Here is a 16608-nt window from a genome sequence, read left to right as displayed (position 1 = left end):
ACGTGGCTTTTAAAAATTGGAACGTTAACAAAACATAAAATCCTTTGGTGAAACACAATTTCCCCATTAACGGCACATGCAGCACCAATGACAAAATGACTGGTCAACGGGGGGGGGGGGAGGAACTGGGGTCAAAATGACGTGTGAGGTCTATTCTTCAGCGTTATATACTCTTCATTCTTTATGTAAATTATATGCTCATTGAACATCATACCTTATTCGTCAAAGTAGTATTTTTTTGTAGTAGCTAATTAAAATAGATTTAAACAGATGAAAGAATTCCCTGGAAGGGTCATACACCTTTAAGAATGAAGGGGGCGTATCTTAAAGTGGGTGTAAGTGAGTGACTCACAGGCTGCAGAGATACAAATACACTTGGTCAGATCATCTGTGAGTGAGTGCATTTTCCATGCATAGCTCCTGGCGGCAGTCCTGCGCACCGTGGGGAAGAACTCATATTTTCATGTTCTAACAGGATAGATGGTCCCTAGAACGCTGTTTGAAGGCTATACTTGTAAACTCACTGTTTCGAGCTCCTAGAATATTGTTCCCAAGAATCATGACAGAAAAGCTAATCACAGCAAACAGCAGAGGTGACATTTATTCATACACAAACAAGTAAGCACAGGTGTGCTTTAGGTTACATACAAAACCACTTACAAAAGCCACAAAGGTGTAAAAACATCAATTATCACATTTTATATTAAAAGGTCACAATATGCATTTTTTTGGCACAGAAAGTGTTGTGATGAGTTATATAACCATAACAATGAGACTTTAACAATAGCTACTTGTACTCTGCGTAATGAGACATTGTCCTATGTATCCATACAATTATCCTCATGTTAGGAAATCCTGCACCTCGGAGGGAAAGGAATTTGTGATATCATTGTGAGATTAGAAATCAAAAGCCTACCCTAAACTTGCTACACCAGAACCTTTTCTTTTACAATACAATGATTTTTTTTTACTCAAATATTTAATACAATGGTGAGCTTTACAACATACCCTTTCCTTGATACTTTTAGTGTGTCTCAGTAAACCATTTTAAGTGTGTGGTAATAATTACCAAGCGTTGTAACTACCGTCAGGTGCCTTGGTATTTTCTGACTAAAATACTTCAGTCTAACAAGTACACGAGTCAGGGCTGAAACATTATCAGAGCATAACCCTAAAAGGGGTTATTACGCTCTGGGCATTTATAAAATAGGAGCTTCACTAGAGTAAAATGAGCTCACAGCCAGCTCTGTACATATCGTCAGGCCAGAGATAGAGCCCCGAACTACTGCATGCTCCACCTTCCAGCTTTACAAAAGGAAAACACTGGGAAAAAAGGATAGGTGTCGGACAACGCCAGTCAAATGTTCATACTAAACACACAGGAGGTGAGAGCTGAGCTTCTACCTCTGGTTACTCGGTTACCTGACGAGAGGAAGCTGATTGAGAGACGATCGAGGTATCAGGAAATTCAAACCACCCGCCCATTGCAGTTCTTCAAAAATAGTGGCATTGCAGGGAATTTTTGCAGAGTTCTCCTTCTTTCAGCATGGCTGCCTGTAACCATAGGGAGCCTACGGTAATTTCTATGCAGTGGCAGAGTAGGTACAACACTGGAGAAGGATATTACACTTCTACTGCGACTTGTTCACAAAATCCAGTGATAAGACACAGAATTATGTTTTTGTACATCAACACGTACCAAACGTTGTCTCTTCCATTGCCAGGTACAAAGCAATGGTTGCTATGTTACCGGCAGCCAAGTTGGAAGACAGAGTACACAAACAAAGGCCTCTGTTGAGTGAGGGTAGAGCTGTGTGTCAGTAGGACGTTTAGCTCGACCAAATTAGCACCTTCCACTGCCTATGTTTCTGAGCCGAGATCCCTTTGGCCACATAGAGAACTAATCAGTTATGCCTCAGTCTGCTAATGAGTTTAATGCTGCTTTGCGGTGGAATTTCCCTTTAAGAAAGATCACAGGTTTTCCCAGAGTGGTTATTAAAATCAGCAAATAATTTTTTTTACATTCAAATCAACATCTATAAATATGGGTTACAATGGCAAAGGAGTGGTTACATTCCAATGAACGACATTCAGTCAACACACACCACAAATAATTACTACAGATAATACAGGTGACTGAAATGTCGATAAAAGAATTACATGAAGAGTAAAGGCTGTGGAATTTAGATTACACATAAATAAAAAAGCTAAAAAATATATATAGAAGAAAATAGGCGTGTGAGATTTATTCATGCAACGCAGCAGCGAGCTTTGATGGATTCTTTCTCAGACAACGGAGCGGGTTTAACATGTGTAATTATATTTGAATAAGAACAACGTGTGGTGACTTGAGACACTGTGGAAGCGAGATGGCAACAGAAATGAAGGCAAACAAACACTGCACACTTTTTCAGTCCACCTAACGGCAGCCAAGAATTATCTTATAACTGATGATGCATGCAAAAGTACCTAGTACTAAAACGAGAGCTTTGGTGAGGGTGATTATTCATTGATAACTACGTCCATGAGGGCCAATTTGAGGCCACACTAGGGAGGCACCGATATCACCGCCGATACGAGTACTAAAGTTTCAGTATCGCCTGCCAAGTACCGATCCATCGCATTTACTGAACTGTTTAGACTAAGTCAAAGACCATCAGTCGACTCGTCGGACAAAAGGATTGAGTATAATACTTTTGTCTCCATTACAGAGATGTAACATGCATTCTGTGTTACAAAATGCAGCAAATCAAGTCGCATTGCTTTGATGTTTCGAGCATGTTACACGTTTCTTGGTGTCAGATTTGAGTATTGTACATCTCTAGGCCACACTGGCTAAAATGTGTGCCGTTGTGTGCTTCTGGCAAGACGAGGATTATGGTTGCATGGGAAAACATTGCTGAAATATCACAAATGAAAAGGGGTTTGACGAGAAGATGAGGATGTCGATGTTTTGCAACACATCTGTGCGACAATAGTTTCTAGGAAGATCGGGGATCCACCAACACAGCACTCTGGATTACTGGTGGCAGACTGGTTAGTGGGCTGTTGCCCTTAGGCTGCAGGTGTTCCCTTTACTTACAGAGGATTGTCTTGAGATGTCACCATTTTTTTTTTAAGTGTTAAGGTGGAGGTGAAAAAAAGTCAGTTGAGCCTACAGTATAGAAAACGGTCACTTCAATCAAATGAGAACAGAGAAACCGCCCTGATGGAAGCCAGTCTTTTAGACCAGTTAAGACCATTTTCAGGCAGGTATCGTGCTTCCGAGCAATAATCTCTTCTTCTAGGCCACGCGGTAGGCGGTCATGCGGGTGTAGTTCTGGCGGTGGCTCCTTGCTGCCCACAGGAACAAGGCGGCCGCCATCATCTGCAGCGGGGAGGAGATGAGACACAGGTAGAGGGACCAGCCCAGGGAGCCCTCCAGCCCGTCCAGGGGCGGCGAGTTGCGGTGGAGGAGGTCTATTCCTGCCAGGAAACAGCACACTGTGCCCAGAGAACACATGCCTGGAGAGACAGGGGGGAGAGATAAGTCAGGATCTCTCTCACAAAACTTAGATGGCACATAGAAGATTATACATTATTGTGATACTGGAAATAGCTAATTTGATGTTTGATGTTGCTGTTGATGTTTGAAGTCTTGCGTGTGTGGGGGGGGCATGGGGTTATGTGGGGACATAAAATATGACAAACTTAAAACATAGCTGATTAAGATTAACAACTACATTGGTAGAGGTATACTAATATGCTTAATATTGTTACATTTAGTCATTCAGCGGACACTTTTATCCAAAGCGACTTACAAGTTCTGTTCAACAAGTCATCAGGAAGGGCACAACTCTTATCAGCTGAGTAACAATGTTCATCAAAGTGTTGAGTGCTACAGTGTAGGTTAGTTTATTAGGACAAGTGCATGACAGTAAGGTTAGGTAAAAAAATATATATAATTTTTTTTTTAGATAATGGTTGAAGAAGTGAGTCTTTAGTCGACGGCGAAAGATTGGACGGGTTTCGGCTGTGCTAACTGGGGTGGGTAGTTCATTCCACCATTGTGGGGCAAGGACTGAGAATAGGAGACTTCTCTTTGATGACCCTCCCGGAGCTCAGATCGGAGTAGGTCTGAGGCGGCCAGTTGTTATCTGAAAGGCAGCATTTATATATATATATATATATATATATATATATTGTGGTACTGGAGGGCCGCTATGTCTTGGCCAAGGTACTGGGGCATATGCCCATATTAAGAAGTCCGAGGAGACTCCCGGCAGAGCAGAGTGCGTCAGCCCCGATGCAGCGCACCTGTGCCAGACGCACACGGGACAGGTGAGCTCAATCAAAGCGCAATTAAGCGTGATAGAAAATGGAGACTGAGAGAAGGAATCATTGGAGTAGCTAAGGCGAAACCTGGGAGTGGAAGAGGAGAGAAGTAAGTGAAGAGGAGAGATAGAGAGAAGAGGAGGAGATTATTGTCTGTGTGACCCAATGCTGTCTTTGACCGTGTTTGGAAGGAGATCCCGCTGTGTGCCTGACCCTTCGAGTGTCTGAGAACCAGCTTTGGTATCGACCCCTGCTTGCCCGACGTCTCTTCTCTTCTCCTGCCCATATGAGAACCGATCCCCGGGTGCCGACCCCCGCTATCGGACAACGACGATTCTCTTGGATAACGGACTGGCTGACGCCTACACTAACCTCTTCCTCCGCAGTAAACAGCAATAAAACGACTGTTATATTTGCTTCTACCTTGTGCCGTGTGTATTTTATTCATTCCAATCTGGTGACAGCTCAATACACCCCAGAGTCTGTCACAATATAAGATTACCTGCTCCTGATGAGCAGGTTGGCACCTTGCATGGTTGCCTCTGCCGTCGGTGTGTGAATGTGAGTGAATGGGTAAAATGTGAGGAACAAATTGTAAAGCGCTTTGGATAAAAAAAAAAAAAAAAAGCACCATTGACCATTTATATATAAGATTAGATTAAAATGTATTGGCATTATACAGCACAACGAAAAGAAGTTTGTCATCCAACCAGAGTGAAAACGTAACAGTAAAGTGCAATAGTAATATACGATGTACAGGTGATTAAACCGGGTATGAAATATATAAATTAGTACTAAAGAGTAGTGGTAATCAGTATATACAGAGTTGTAATACCAATATGTACAGTGATACAGATATAAAGACAGTGTGGTCGTAGTCTTACTGGCCAGCAGCGTAACTAGTAAGAGTAGGTAATGGATATGTACAGACATAGATAATATAGTATCTACAGATATGTAAAAGGATATATATATATATATATATATATATATATATATATATATATATATATATATATATATACAAGCAATTTGTTAAAACATCTGTTGTCAAAACATAACATTAGTCTGCAGAAATGCACTGTTTTCGACTGCTTTGCTCGCAGTGTTCCATCTCCATACACGTCCACTGCAGGTAAGCCAAGATAATACGGAGTTAGCTAGGCTAATAACGAATTATTACGAATAGGCTAATAAATAAAATATAATTGCTTAGCTAATTGTTTAGCTACAAATATATTTGAAAGATGACAACTTTTTATAGATCGCCATTCGTCAGGCTGAGGCTGCAGCCACCATGTCGCAGCCCACCCCTCCTCCCTCTACACCACCGGTCCCAGCCAAGCCAAGTCCCTTCACCCAGCTAGGAAGGATGACAGAGGATAGGGTGAACAGGGCTGTGACCCAGTTCGTTGTCAAAGGCCTGCACCCCTTCTGGAGTCCAAGGGCTTTAGGTAACAACAACTAATCATTCAGTGTATATAGTTTTTTTTATCTTACATTTGTTGTTTATTATAAAAAGTCTATAATTCAGACACATTTAAAACATTGTTCCTGCTGTTGCTGAAGAAATAATATTTATTTATTATATTTATTTATAAAGTTATATAAAAGAACATTGCTGCTGCTGAAGAAATAATATTTATAAATAATAAAGCAATGTCGATAAAGTACCGAACCGTTAAGCAGTATCGATAAGAGTAGTAGTATCGATAAAATCCTAACGATACCCATCCCTAGGTAGAACACACATATTTTGAATGCCTTCGGCAGACTTCAAATGAGCCATTTTAATCTAGATTAACTCCAGGATTGCAGATAGATTAATCTAGATTAAATTCTTTTTTTATCTATGCCCACCTCTAATATATATATAAATAAATATATGTTAGTGGGGCAATGGGAAAAACTGAATGATAGGAACAGTTTTTGTGTGCGTTTTGTGCTAAAGTACAAAATGCTAAAATGAGGTAGGGATGTAGTGCAAATCTTTTAGTAATAATTAGATAATAAATGTGTGCGCGTGTGTCTGTGGCGAAAGACTACACATGCATTTGTCTTACCTGCCAGTAGGTGGAGCACTCCCACACCGAGGGTGGGGGTAATGCTGCGGCAGAGACAGGCACACACTCCGACGAGGCAGCTGAGGAACACCAGGGCCAGGGACACCAGCGGCAGCAGGAACTGACACCTCCACAAGTCTGTACAGACAGACACAGACACACGTGAAGAAAGCGATCAAATACATTCAGATCCATCTGTGATTGTAATCGACCGGTCCCGAATCCTGCCCCCTGACCCTCCATTCATAGCCATTGTTTTCCTTGGTCAAGCTAAGAGAGAGCGGAGCCTGGGATTGGTCAATTAGGACTAGGCGATATGGCCAAAGTATTATATCACAAAATGTCTTAGTTTTGTTCATTTACAGTACAAATTGAAATGCAATACGACATCTTTTTCACATCTTTATATTTACATTTAGTAATTTAGCTGACTCTTTTATCCAAGCGACTTAGGAGTTCTGTACAACAGGTCAGCAGGAAGGGTGACAGCTAAGTAACATGTTCGTCAAACAGTGTTGAACTTGGGTGCTACAGTCTTGAGTCAGTTGAGTGCACTGCATAGTAGAGACATTAGTATAGTAGGTAGTAATTCCTTAGTAGCAAAGTGCATAATAGTATAAGACTAAAATTTTTTTTTGGGTTTATAACCATATTTAAATAGTTATGGTGCCATTTGATTAAAATGAAACATTTTCTTTTATTCTTGAGTTGCAAGCAGCAACTCTGTGGCTCGCCCTGTTGGTTCCCACCCTCTTGCTGCCACTTGGCTTGGAGGTCAAGTGTTTGTGAGGGAGGGTGTGTACTGTATGTATGAATTAAAGCCGGGCTCATATTTTTCACTATTTGGGCAATTTTACACAATTCCTGTGAGTCTATGGAACACATCTGTAAGGTTTTTCAATCAAATTCATTGTTATGTATTTTTAATCAAGTACTTTGGTGCACCACTTTCTGCCCTTGCAAAGTCCAAGCTGTTTTTGGCTGGGCTCCGCCCATACTCACAATGCGCTTTGAGTGACAAGTCACCCACCTGCACTGGCAGATACCTTTAGGGGGGGGGAGAGAGAGAGAGGGAGAGAGAGAGAGAGAGATGGAGCGCGAGGCGGCAATTTGTGTGTGCGTGTCGCTGTGTTTTCATGTGTGTGTGCTGACGCATGGTTCTGTTGGACTAATTAATTTAGCTGCGGGGGACATAATCCCACGGGACAATGCATTGGTAACTTGTTTCAAATGACAATATATACCCCGTGAATATTATTGCACGGATCGGAATGCGTGGGAGCGTGCGCTATGATATTTTGCAACACGTTGACAGTGATACAGCGAGTGCTGATACGAGAGAGAGAGAGAGAGAGAGAGAGAGAGAGAGAGAGAGAGAGAGAGAGAGCGCTCCCCCCCAGCCCCATTCCCTCACACCAGTTTTATCTAGTTCTGTGTGTGATTCACTGTGAATTCACTGAAGGTCTCTGCTGTCGAAAAACCGCTTACGCATTATTTCCACTCGCTGCGCATAAACGTATCACAGTTGATTGTGGGCGGGCGGTGGCAGATCAGCATTCTTACATGTCACAGATCGATGTAAATTCAGAATGGCTTGGTTTAGTGGGGGAGGTTTTTGTCTCAGTTGAACTGGAGGAATGTGACTGAATGAGAATTTCACATCTAGTCAGTGTTGGTACAACCCCCCCATTGCTAGAAAACAATGCAAACCACTGGAAAAGGCCATTTATAAGATAGTTCCCCTTTAAAGCATGTGGATACATGCGTGTATGCAGTCAGTTATTTCAGATTCTTGCTTCTTCAATACTGCTGCAAGGATTTTTTTTTTTTAACAAATGTTTTTTTATTTGCCCCCTTTTTTTTTTATACATAAAACCAGACACAATACATTAACAGTAGAAATTAGGGGTGGACGGTATAAACGGTATACGGTATAAACGGTATGAATTTGCTCTACGGTATGGATTTTGAGTATACCGTGTAACCGGTAGTGCAGCTCTAAAATAGCAATGACGTCATGTAACCACAGCGCGACTATTTCACTCGCATTTGCCCCTAAAAATAGATAGAATTAGTCATAGATAATAGATATGTGCGAACTGGAAAAAGTTATTTAGGAGGCTTCGCGCAGTGGCCGTGCCAGCCCCTACCGCACGCAAACACGGGTCTAGTAGTCTAGTGGGACGGGACACGGAAGCTGTCGGCGTCTCCCTGAGCTAACGTTAGCTTAGCTACCGTTACAAAATGACCCAGTCAACTATTCACTTTTAGTTTAATACATGATGGGGCATTGTCTAACCGAACGGTATCTAGTCGGCCAGCTACCGATAGCTCCTGACATCAACAAACGCTCCACAAAGTCTAGTACTAGAGACGTGTATGCTACCTGTTAGCTCACGTTAACGCAAGTTAGTTCACCGTTCAAAACGAAATGTCCCATTGAACTAAATAATTCACTGAGGCGTTGTATTAACGTTATATATGCAGTAGCTACAGATAGCTCATGATATCAATGTCTTATAACACTGATTCGATGCGTATTCGAGCTGAGGGCTTGCTAACGTTATAATACCAATACAATAGGGTCCAGGTGCAGCGCCGGAGAATCCTGGCCGTAGCTCTGCTCGAGGCTACTCGAGTATAGGTCCAGGTGCAGCTCCGGAGAATCCTGGCCGTAGCTGGAGGCTACTAGAGTACACACAGACAGTGGAGCTTGTTGCGTGGTGGCGATGTCTCGCAGATAATACCAGTACAAGTCTAATTATATAATATATATATTTTATAAAAAAAAAAAATTATATAAAATAAAATAAAATTTTTTATCAAAAACGATGATACCGTGATATATACCGTTACCGTCTATGCTTCAAATTATACCGTGATATAAATTTTAGACCATACCGTCCACCCCTAAAATCCACAATAAATCACAGGACTATGATTGACATAATAATAACAATAATGACAGTCCAGTACTTAAATCAAAATAAATGTAGATTAAAAGATTTACCCATAATAAATACAATACAATACATATGCTCTTTGTCTCTTTACCTGTATAGAGGCTGCTAACTGAGAAACATCATTCAACAACAATACAGAAGGCAGTACAGGTATGGTCAGAAATAAAAATTCTGATAATTGCGTGGTTACTTCTTCCCAGAATATCTTAACAGGAGGGCATTCCGAATCCCAATACATATGCATAAATGTACCAATATCACCGTTTAAACATAAGGCGCATCGAGAGTCTTGTTTAAGCCCCATTAGGTGCAAACGTCTAGGAGTTAAGTAAGTCCTATGAATAAAATTAAGATTAATCTGTTGATGATCCGGGTTGCGTGATGAAAGCCGTACGTTTGCCCAAACTTCATCCCAATCAAAATCTACTTCCAAGTTTGGTATATCCTTCCTCCAGACTAAGTCTAGAGGAAGGACCTCGTATGTGGACGTAAGTAAGTGACGATAAAAATCAGAGACAAAGCCTCTCGATGTCTCCTTTCCATAAAATAATTTGTGATATCTGTGGTGCTCAAGTGGCACCTTTAATGGAACTCCATGAGCCCTTAAAGCTGCTCTTAATTGTAGATAGAAATAAAAAGTGGATTTAGTGAGGTTACATTTGTTAGATATATCTTTAAAGCTGCAAAAACCCCGGTCGTTGAAGACATCCCCCAATGTATGTATGCCCTTCTTTTCCCATTTGGTAAATCTGATAGGTTGTTGTGCAATAAGGAGTGAATTGTTATTAAATAGGGAAGAATGACTATGCCATTTATGTTAGTTAGTAAATTTTTTCTGTGTGTCACGCCATATCCAAATCACATGTGTAATAAGAGGGCCAAATTTCAAGTTGCATTGCTTAATTGATAAGTTGGTGTATACTATATCCTGCAGTCTATGTGGTGCCACTATGTTCTCCTCTAATGGTCTCCAGGATACAGATGCTTGAGAATCAAACCAGGTGATCAGTGGTCTTAAAGAGAACGCTTTAAAATAGTAGCTGAAGTCTGGGAATGCTAAACCCCCGTCGGCTTTATTTATCTGTGCAGTGGATCTTTTTATTCGTGGAGGTTTATTGTTCCAAATAAATTTATATGCGGCGGATTGTAATTTTTGCCAGTAACCAACAGGGGGGGGGGGGGGGGGGGGGGTAACGGCAACATTGAACTGAAAAAGTTGATTCTAGGCAAAACATCTATCTTAACTATTGATGCTCGGGCCTGTACTGAGTTTTTTTAGTTTTGACCACCTGCCGAAGTCGTTTGTGATCCTATCTAGGAATCCGGTATAATTATACTTCACCGTTTGGCAAATAGTGGGAAATATTTCAACTCCAAGACATCTAAAGTGTTCTACCATTGGTATATTTACTGGGAGTGAGGTAGCCTTCGCAGTCACATTAAGTGGAAGGAAGGCCGATTTTGGCCAGTTTATCTTAAATCCAGATAGATTGCCAAAATCATCCATTACCTTGAGAAGATGAGGTAGTGAGGTGGTAGGGTTTTCCATGAACATTATTACATCGTCCGCATATAAACTGATATGATGTTGTGTGCCCTTAATTGAAATCGGCTCTATGGATTGGGATTGTCTTATATACTGTGCCAGAGGTTCTAGAGATAGAGCAAACAGTCCGGGACTAAGAGGACAACCCTGTCTGGACGAACGCGACACAGGGAAGTTTGGGGAGGTGAATTTCCCTGTTATAATCATGGCCGACGGATCTGTGTATATAGTACTTTGATCATATTAATAAATCCATCTCCTAACCCCATCCTTCCAAGTACTAGCCATAAATAAGACCATTCCAACCTATTAAAGGCCTTCATCGCTGCAAGGAATATTAACTTAAATATACTGTGCACACTGGGAAAACGAAATACCGCCACATATCATTATACTATCAAACATGTAAAGAAAAAAAAATATATATATACAGTGTATTGTTGTGTGAATATCAGGAAGGCAGCAGGTCCGGACGGCATCCCCGGCCGCGTCCTAAAAGTCTGTGCCGACCAACTGGCCCCAGTATTCACTGACATATTTAACCTGTCCTTAGAACAGGCTGTCATCCCCACCTGCCTGAAGAAGTCCACTATTATCCCTGTACCCAAAAAATCCAAGCCTGCTTGCCTCAACGACTACCGCCCTGTAGCTCTCACCTCCATAGCCATGAAGTGCTTTGAGAAGCTAGTAAAGGGCTACATCTGCTCCTCCCTCCCCATCAACATGGACCCCCTGCAATTTGCATACCGCCCCAACAGGTCCACGGAGGACGCCATATCCCATGTGCTGCACACAGCAGCATCACACCTGGACAAGAGGCAGGGGAACTATGTGAGAATGCTATTCATCGACTACAGCTCGGCATTCAATACCATAGTCCCCTCCATACTCATAGCCAAGCTCAGGGACCTGGGCTTGGGCTATGACCTCTGCCAGTGGGTCTTGGACTTCCTGACTGGCAGACCCCAGGTGGTGAGAGCAGGCAACTGCACCTCCTCATCCATCACCCTCAACATAGGGGCCCCCCAGGGCTGTGTTCTGAGTCCCCTCCTCTACTCCCTGTACACACACGACTGTGTGGCTCAGCGGAGTAGCAATACAATCGTCAAATTTGCTGACGACACAGTGGTGGTGGGCCTGATCTCTGCCAACGACGAGAGGGCCTACCTGGAAGAGGTCAAGGTCCTGGCGGGATGGTGCCAGGAAAACAGCCTCTCCCTGAACGTCAGCAAAACAAAGGAGATGATTGTGGACTTCAGGAGGTCGGGGGTCAAGGACTACAGCCCCCTCAGCATCGACGGGGCACCGGTTGAGAGAGTCAACAGCTTCAAGTACCTCGGAGCCCACATATCCGAGGACTTGAAATGGACCATACACATTAACAGTGTGGTGAAGAAGGCACGACAACGCCTCTACTTCCTCAGGCGCCTAAGGAAGTTCCAAGTCAGCCAGAAGATCCTTAAGAACTTCTACTCATGTACAATAGAGAGCATCTTGACCGGCAACATCACCTCCTGGTTTGGGAATAGCACTGCAAAAGACCAAAGCAGACTACAAAGAGTGACACGTTCAGCCGAACGCACAATTGGAGGGGGGCTCCCCACTCTCCAGAACATTTACAACAAGCGTTGCAAGGGGAAGGCTAAGAGAATTATTAAGGACTCGAGCCACCCGAACAACTGCCTCTTTGAACTGCTGCCGTCAGGCAAGCGACACAGGAGTCTCAAGGCGAGCACAGAAAGACTCAGAAGTAGCTTCTATCCCCAGGCCATCAGGCTGCTAAACGAACAATGAATGAACACTACACAACAACAACCACCAAACACACATAGCACACACATCCACACGCACACACTCACTTTAAACAAACACACTGTAGCACCCACTACACACACTTTATAGCACACACCCACTTTAAACAAACACACTGTAGCACCCACTCCCCACACTTTATATTTATGGATGAAGGATTGCACTACAACTCGTACACCTTACTGTAAATTGTACCTAAAATTGTACCTCATCCCATTTCTGCTTTGCACTAGATAGTACTGTACATTAGTACACTGCATAGTATTGTGTATTGTATATTATATGGTAACTCAGAACATTGTACATATGTCTATACCGAACAACTGTGACCTCATTCTTCTTCTAAATTCATGCTATATTATGTTATTATGTTATTTGATACTATCTTGTCTAGCACAGTCTCTGGAGCGTAACAGTAAGAAGCATTTTGTATGAAAGTATTCTGTACTTCTGTATGACAACTATTAAAGAACTTGAACTTGAACTTGAAATATCACAATATTGACCATTTCTGATGTCATCACAACCAGATGAGAAATGGATGATCAAAGAAAGGAAACTCAATCATCAATGGGAGACTGCTCATCAAGGAATACAATGGGACAAAATGCTCAGTATCTAAAAGGAGAACATCTGTGGACGACATCTTGAACTACATTAACCTCAGTGGAATAAAGGCGCCCTGGACTGCATTCTCCACTCACGTTCCATTCCAATGTCAACGGTTGAGGATTCATTGTAGACAGTGGACTCGATTGTTTTGTTTTTGTTAGCCGAATGACTGCACTATGTACAAAAATTTAAGCTGGAGTGAATTAAAGTCCCACCTACACCCAGTACAGCCAAGCTGGTCAAAAAGGCTGTTTCAGTGCTCGGTGAGAGCCTGGACTCAGTGAGGGTTGTGGTGGAGTGTAAGCTGCAGGCAAATCATGAAAAATTACAGCCACCCTTGACCCTCTCGATCCCAACCTTGGCAGGTCATCATGAAGAATGACAGTCCATCCCAACCTTGGCAGGACATCATGAAGAATGACAGCCGCACCCTGGCAGGACATAGGAGCAGCCGCAGCGGACGGCTCATCTCCCTGTGCTCACGGACCGAGCGGTATAGGGGATCTTTTGTCCCCTCAGCCATCAGACTGTTTAACACCTCAGGCGAGGGTGGCGGCTCATGAGCCCCCCCCCCCCCCCCCCCCCTCCCATTGGACAATGTGGAATAGCGAATGTGCAACACTGTGCAATAGTGCTAATTTATTGATCTATTTTACAGCAGCAACCATTTTTTACTTTTTAATTAATTTTACTTTTAAATTAAGTACTGATTTTATTTGTTGTACACCACATTGTTTTACTTGTTTGACTTTTTTATTGTGTGTCTATTTTATGTCTGTCTATTTAAACGTTTGTCAATTGTAATGTTGACTGATGAGCTACTGGATACCTGAATTTCCCCATGGGGATCAATAAAGTATCCATCCATCCATGTTCCCACAGCTACCGTGCCACTAGAGGCAAATTCGGAAAACTCCCACCTGTACCTAGAAGACAACGCTGCTTCTTCCTCATTTGAGATTCAGTTGTGGTTGTTTCTCAGCCTTACCGGTGCCCTATGGCCATGTCTTATCCGTACCACCTGACTCTTCAGGTAACGGCATTGGTATAAATGTCAAACTCAGTCCAGTACAGATGGAAAAAAAGACAAAAGACTCACAGGTTCTCAACATATCCTCTCCACTGTTGTGGTTGCCTGGTTCTTTGTACTTGGCCACAAACTGCTGCTGCAGAGTGAAGCTAACACACTGGGTCACCATCTTAGGATCTGAGGAAGAGAGAGAGATGGCGGAAGAGGGGGAGAGAGAGAACAAGAGAGAAGAGCAGACAGAAAGAGAGAGAGCGAGACTGACTTAGAAGACTGCCAAATCAAAGGAGTGAGTGTGGCTCAATCTCAATGTAGGCCTACCCGACACCATCACCCTATTCATTAAATTAAAAAGAATGTATAACTTATTGTATAGCCTACATTGTTTTGTTGATGTTATGGATTTGTAGGGAGCCATATCCACATCCGTGAGTGTGACTTTGGGAGTGGCACTTCGCAGTGAAGTGGTAGTGGGTGGGGTACCATTTGAGTAAGTTCCTGAGTGAGTCACTGCTAAGATAGAACTGGGCAATCAGCATCCAACTGGTATTACGTTCACTCAGCATTAAAGACTAAATTCAATGTAGAAACTGTAGAAAACATGACTGTGACTGGAGTTCTTACCGGGCTCTTTGAACCAGTGCGACTGGCCTGGCACCAGGATACACCTCCACCACAGTCCCAGGGTGCCGTTGAGGCGGAACATTGTGTCGCTGTATTTATTCTCATCAAAGTCCCCATTGATGAACTCTTCTCTGAGTTCTGAGGAGTTGCTTGCCTCGTGCTTGGCTGGCGGGCTGCGGTACTGATGCCAGTGCTGTGTTCCCACAGCTACCGAGAGATACACAGTGGCCAGGAGGCTCAACACTGAACCAATGACCAGGGCTGTGGCATAACGGTTATCCACCATGATTCAGATGGGAGTCTGACTTGAGTGTATGTGTGTGTGTGTGTGTCACAGAGGAGCTGGAATTGGTTTCACTTTCAGGTCGTCCGCGAATGATTACATGACCACTACACTTCCATCCTATGGGATTGATTGATTGAAAATGTTATTAACAGATTGCAGAATGGGTACAATACAGTACGGCTCAATACACACAATTGTTAAGGGAAGGCAGACCAGAGAAAGACTTTCGTCTTGTTTACATCAGGGTCCCCCATTTTCAATGCATCATGATTGTGGAAGGAAGCCTAGCCAGTATGGCAACAGAGACAGGAGAGGCCCAGGGTCAGTCACTCGGCGTCTTAACTAAGGATAGTCCTCATGGCATGCTGGTTTTGCATTGCAATTCACGACACCCCGTCCGATGTTAGAGGACACTTGGTTCTAATGTCACTGCACTTCAAATGAAGACAGCCTTCATCACTCCAACCTGTGTGGAAGAACAAAATACAGCAGAGTGTCACAAAAAGCTGTTAGCTAACTAACGTTAGCTGGTTAACATGAGCAAGATTACATGTAAGGATAGTACAACTGTTGGCTACATGTTCAACGGCTGTTAAATAGTTGCGGAATGACAATATGAATGAAAAACAATAACACCAGCCAGCTCAGTTGGGTGTGTCTTACTCTTGACTCTTGTTAGCAGCTAACTTTTAGCGTTGCTGTTAGCTGGCGAACGCTCATTTGCTAACGTTGATCATGCAGCTACTACTACACCGTCTGTTGTCATTCCGGTGTATAATATCGCACCGTATCATCATATCAAGTACTAATAACATAACGTTAATTTAGTTACTTAACGTTAGCTCACATCTTAGTTAACGTTAGGTACTTCACCGTGAGCTGTTAGCGATTGGGGGGGGTCCATTACTTCTTCGCCTGTCAATATATACGGAAGACAATTGTAGGATCTCTGCTATACTGCCCTCAGCAGTTTACTGTTCGCAACTGCAGGGGCGAGAGTTAAATACTCAAAAACTCCACTCGTACTGAATTTTGATCGCCACGCCCCCTTTACTGGGGAAAACAACTCGGGGAATAAACAGGGATTGGATGGTGTTTGTTCATAAACTACAACTTTAGGACAAAACATACATATAAATCACGTAGAAGACCATTTTTGCCCAGAAATAGTAATTATCTCTTAGTTTTAGGTCACTTGGAATGGATATTCATTATGCAAATGACATGTCGTCAGCTTGTGACTGCAACTTGTTCCTGTTTGCGGACGACTCAGCCCTGCTGGTCTCTGACAAGAACAAGTTACAGGTTGAAAAAGCCCTCAGCTCGGAACTAGGCAAAATCTGCATATGGCTCGCCGACAA

At 42.8% G+C, this 16608-nt stretch overlaps 1 protein-coding gene across 4 annotated transcripts; it reads right to left on the bottom strand.

Moving 5' to 3' along the window:
• Positions 1-575: 575 nt before the first annotated feature.
• On the bottom strand, positions 576-16168 carry cldnd1b (claudin domain containing 1b). 4 transcript variants are annotated; one of them, XM_084319240.1, is made up of 6 exons: positions 16121-16168; positions 14962-15713; positions 14719-14850; positions 14410-14517; positions 6378-6515; positions 576-3504 (listed from the first exon to the last, which is right to left on the bottom strand). In XM_084319240.1, exons 2-6 carry the CDS (start codon positions 15245-15247, stop codon positions 3284-3286), a joined length of 885 nt encoding a protein of 294 aa, XP_084175366.1. In that variant the 5' UTR covers positions 15248-15713; positions 16121-16168; the 3' UTR covers positions 576-3283. The 4 variants fall into 4 exon arrangements, with proteins under 4 accessions (XP_084175366.1, XP_084175364.1, XP_084175365.1 ...); XM_084319238.1 differs by having other exon boundaries at positions 16095-16156; XM_084319239.1 differs by having other exon boundaries at positions 15911-16128.
• Between the last annotated feature and the right edge of the window lie 440 nt (positions 16169-16608).

Source organism: Notolepis coatsorum, assembly GCF_963971535.1.
Source record: "Notolepis coatsorum genome assembly, chromosome: 7".
NCBI lineage: Eukaryota > Metazoa > Chordata > Actinopteri > Aulopiformes > Paralepididae > Notolepis > Notolepis coatsorum.
Note: the sequence above shows the minus strand (reverse complement) of the source record. Positions and strands in the feature narration are given on the sequence as shown.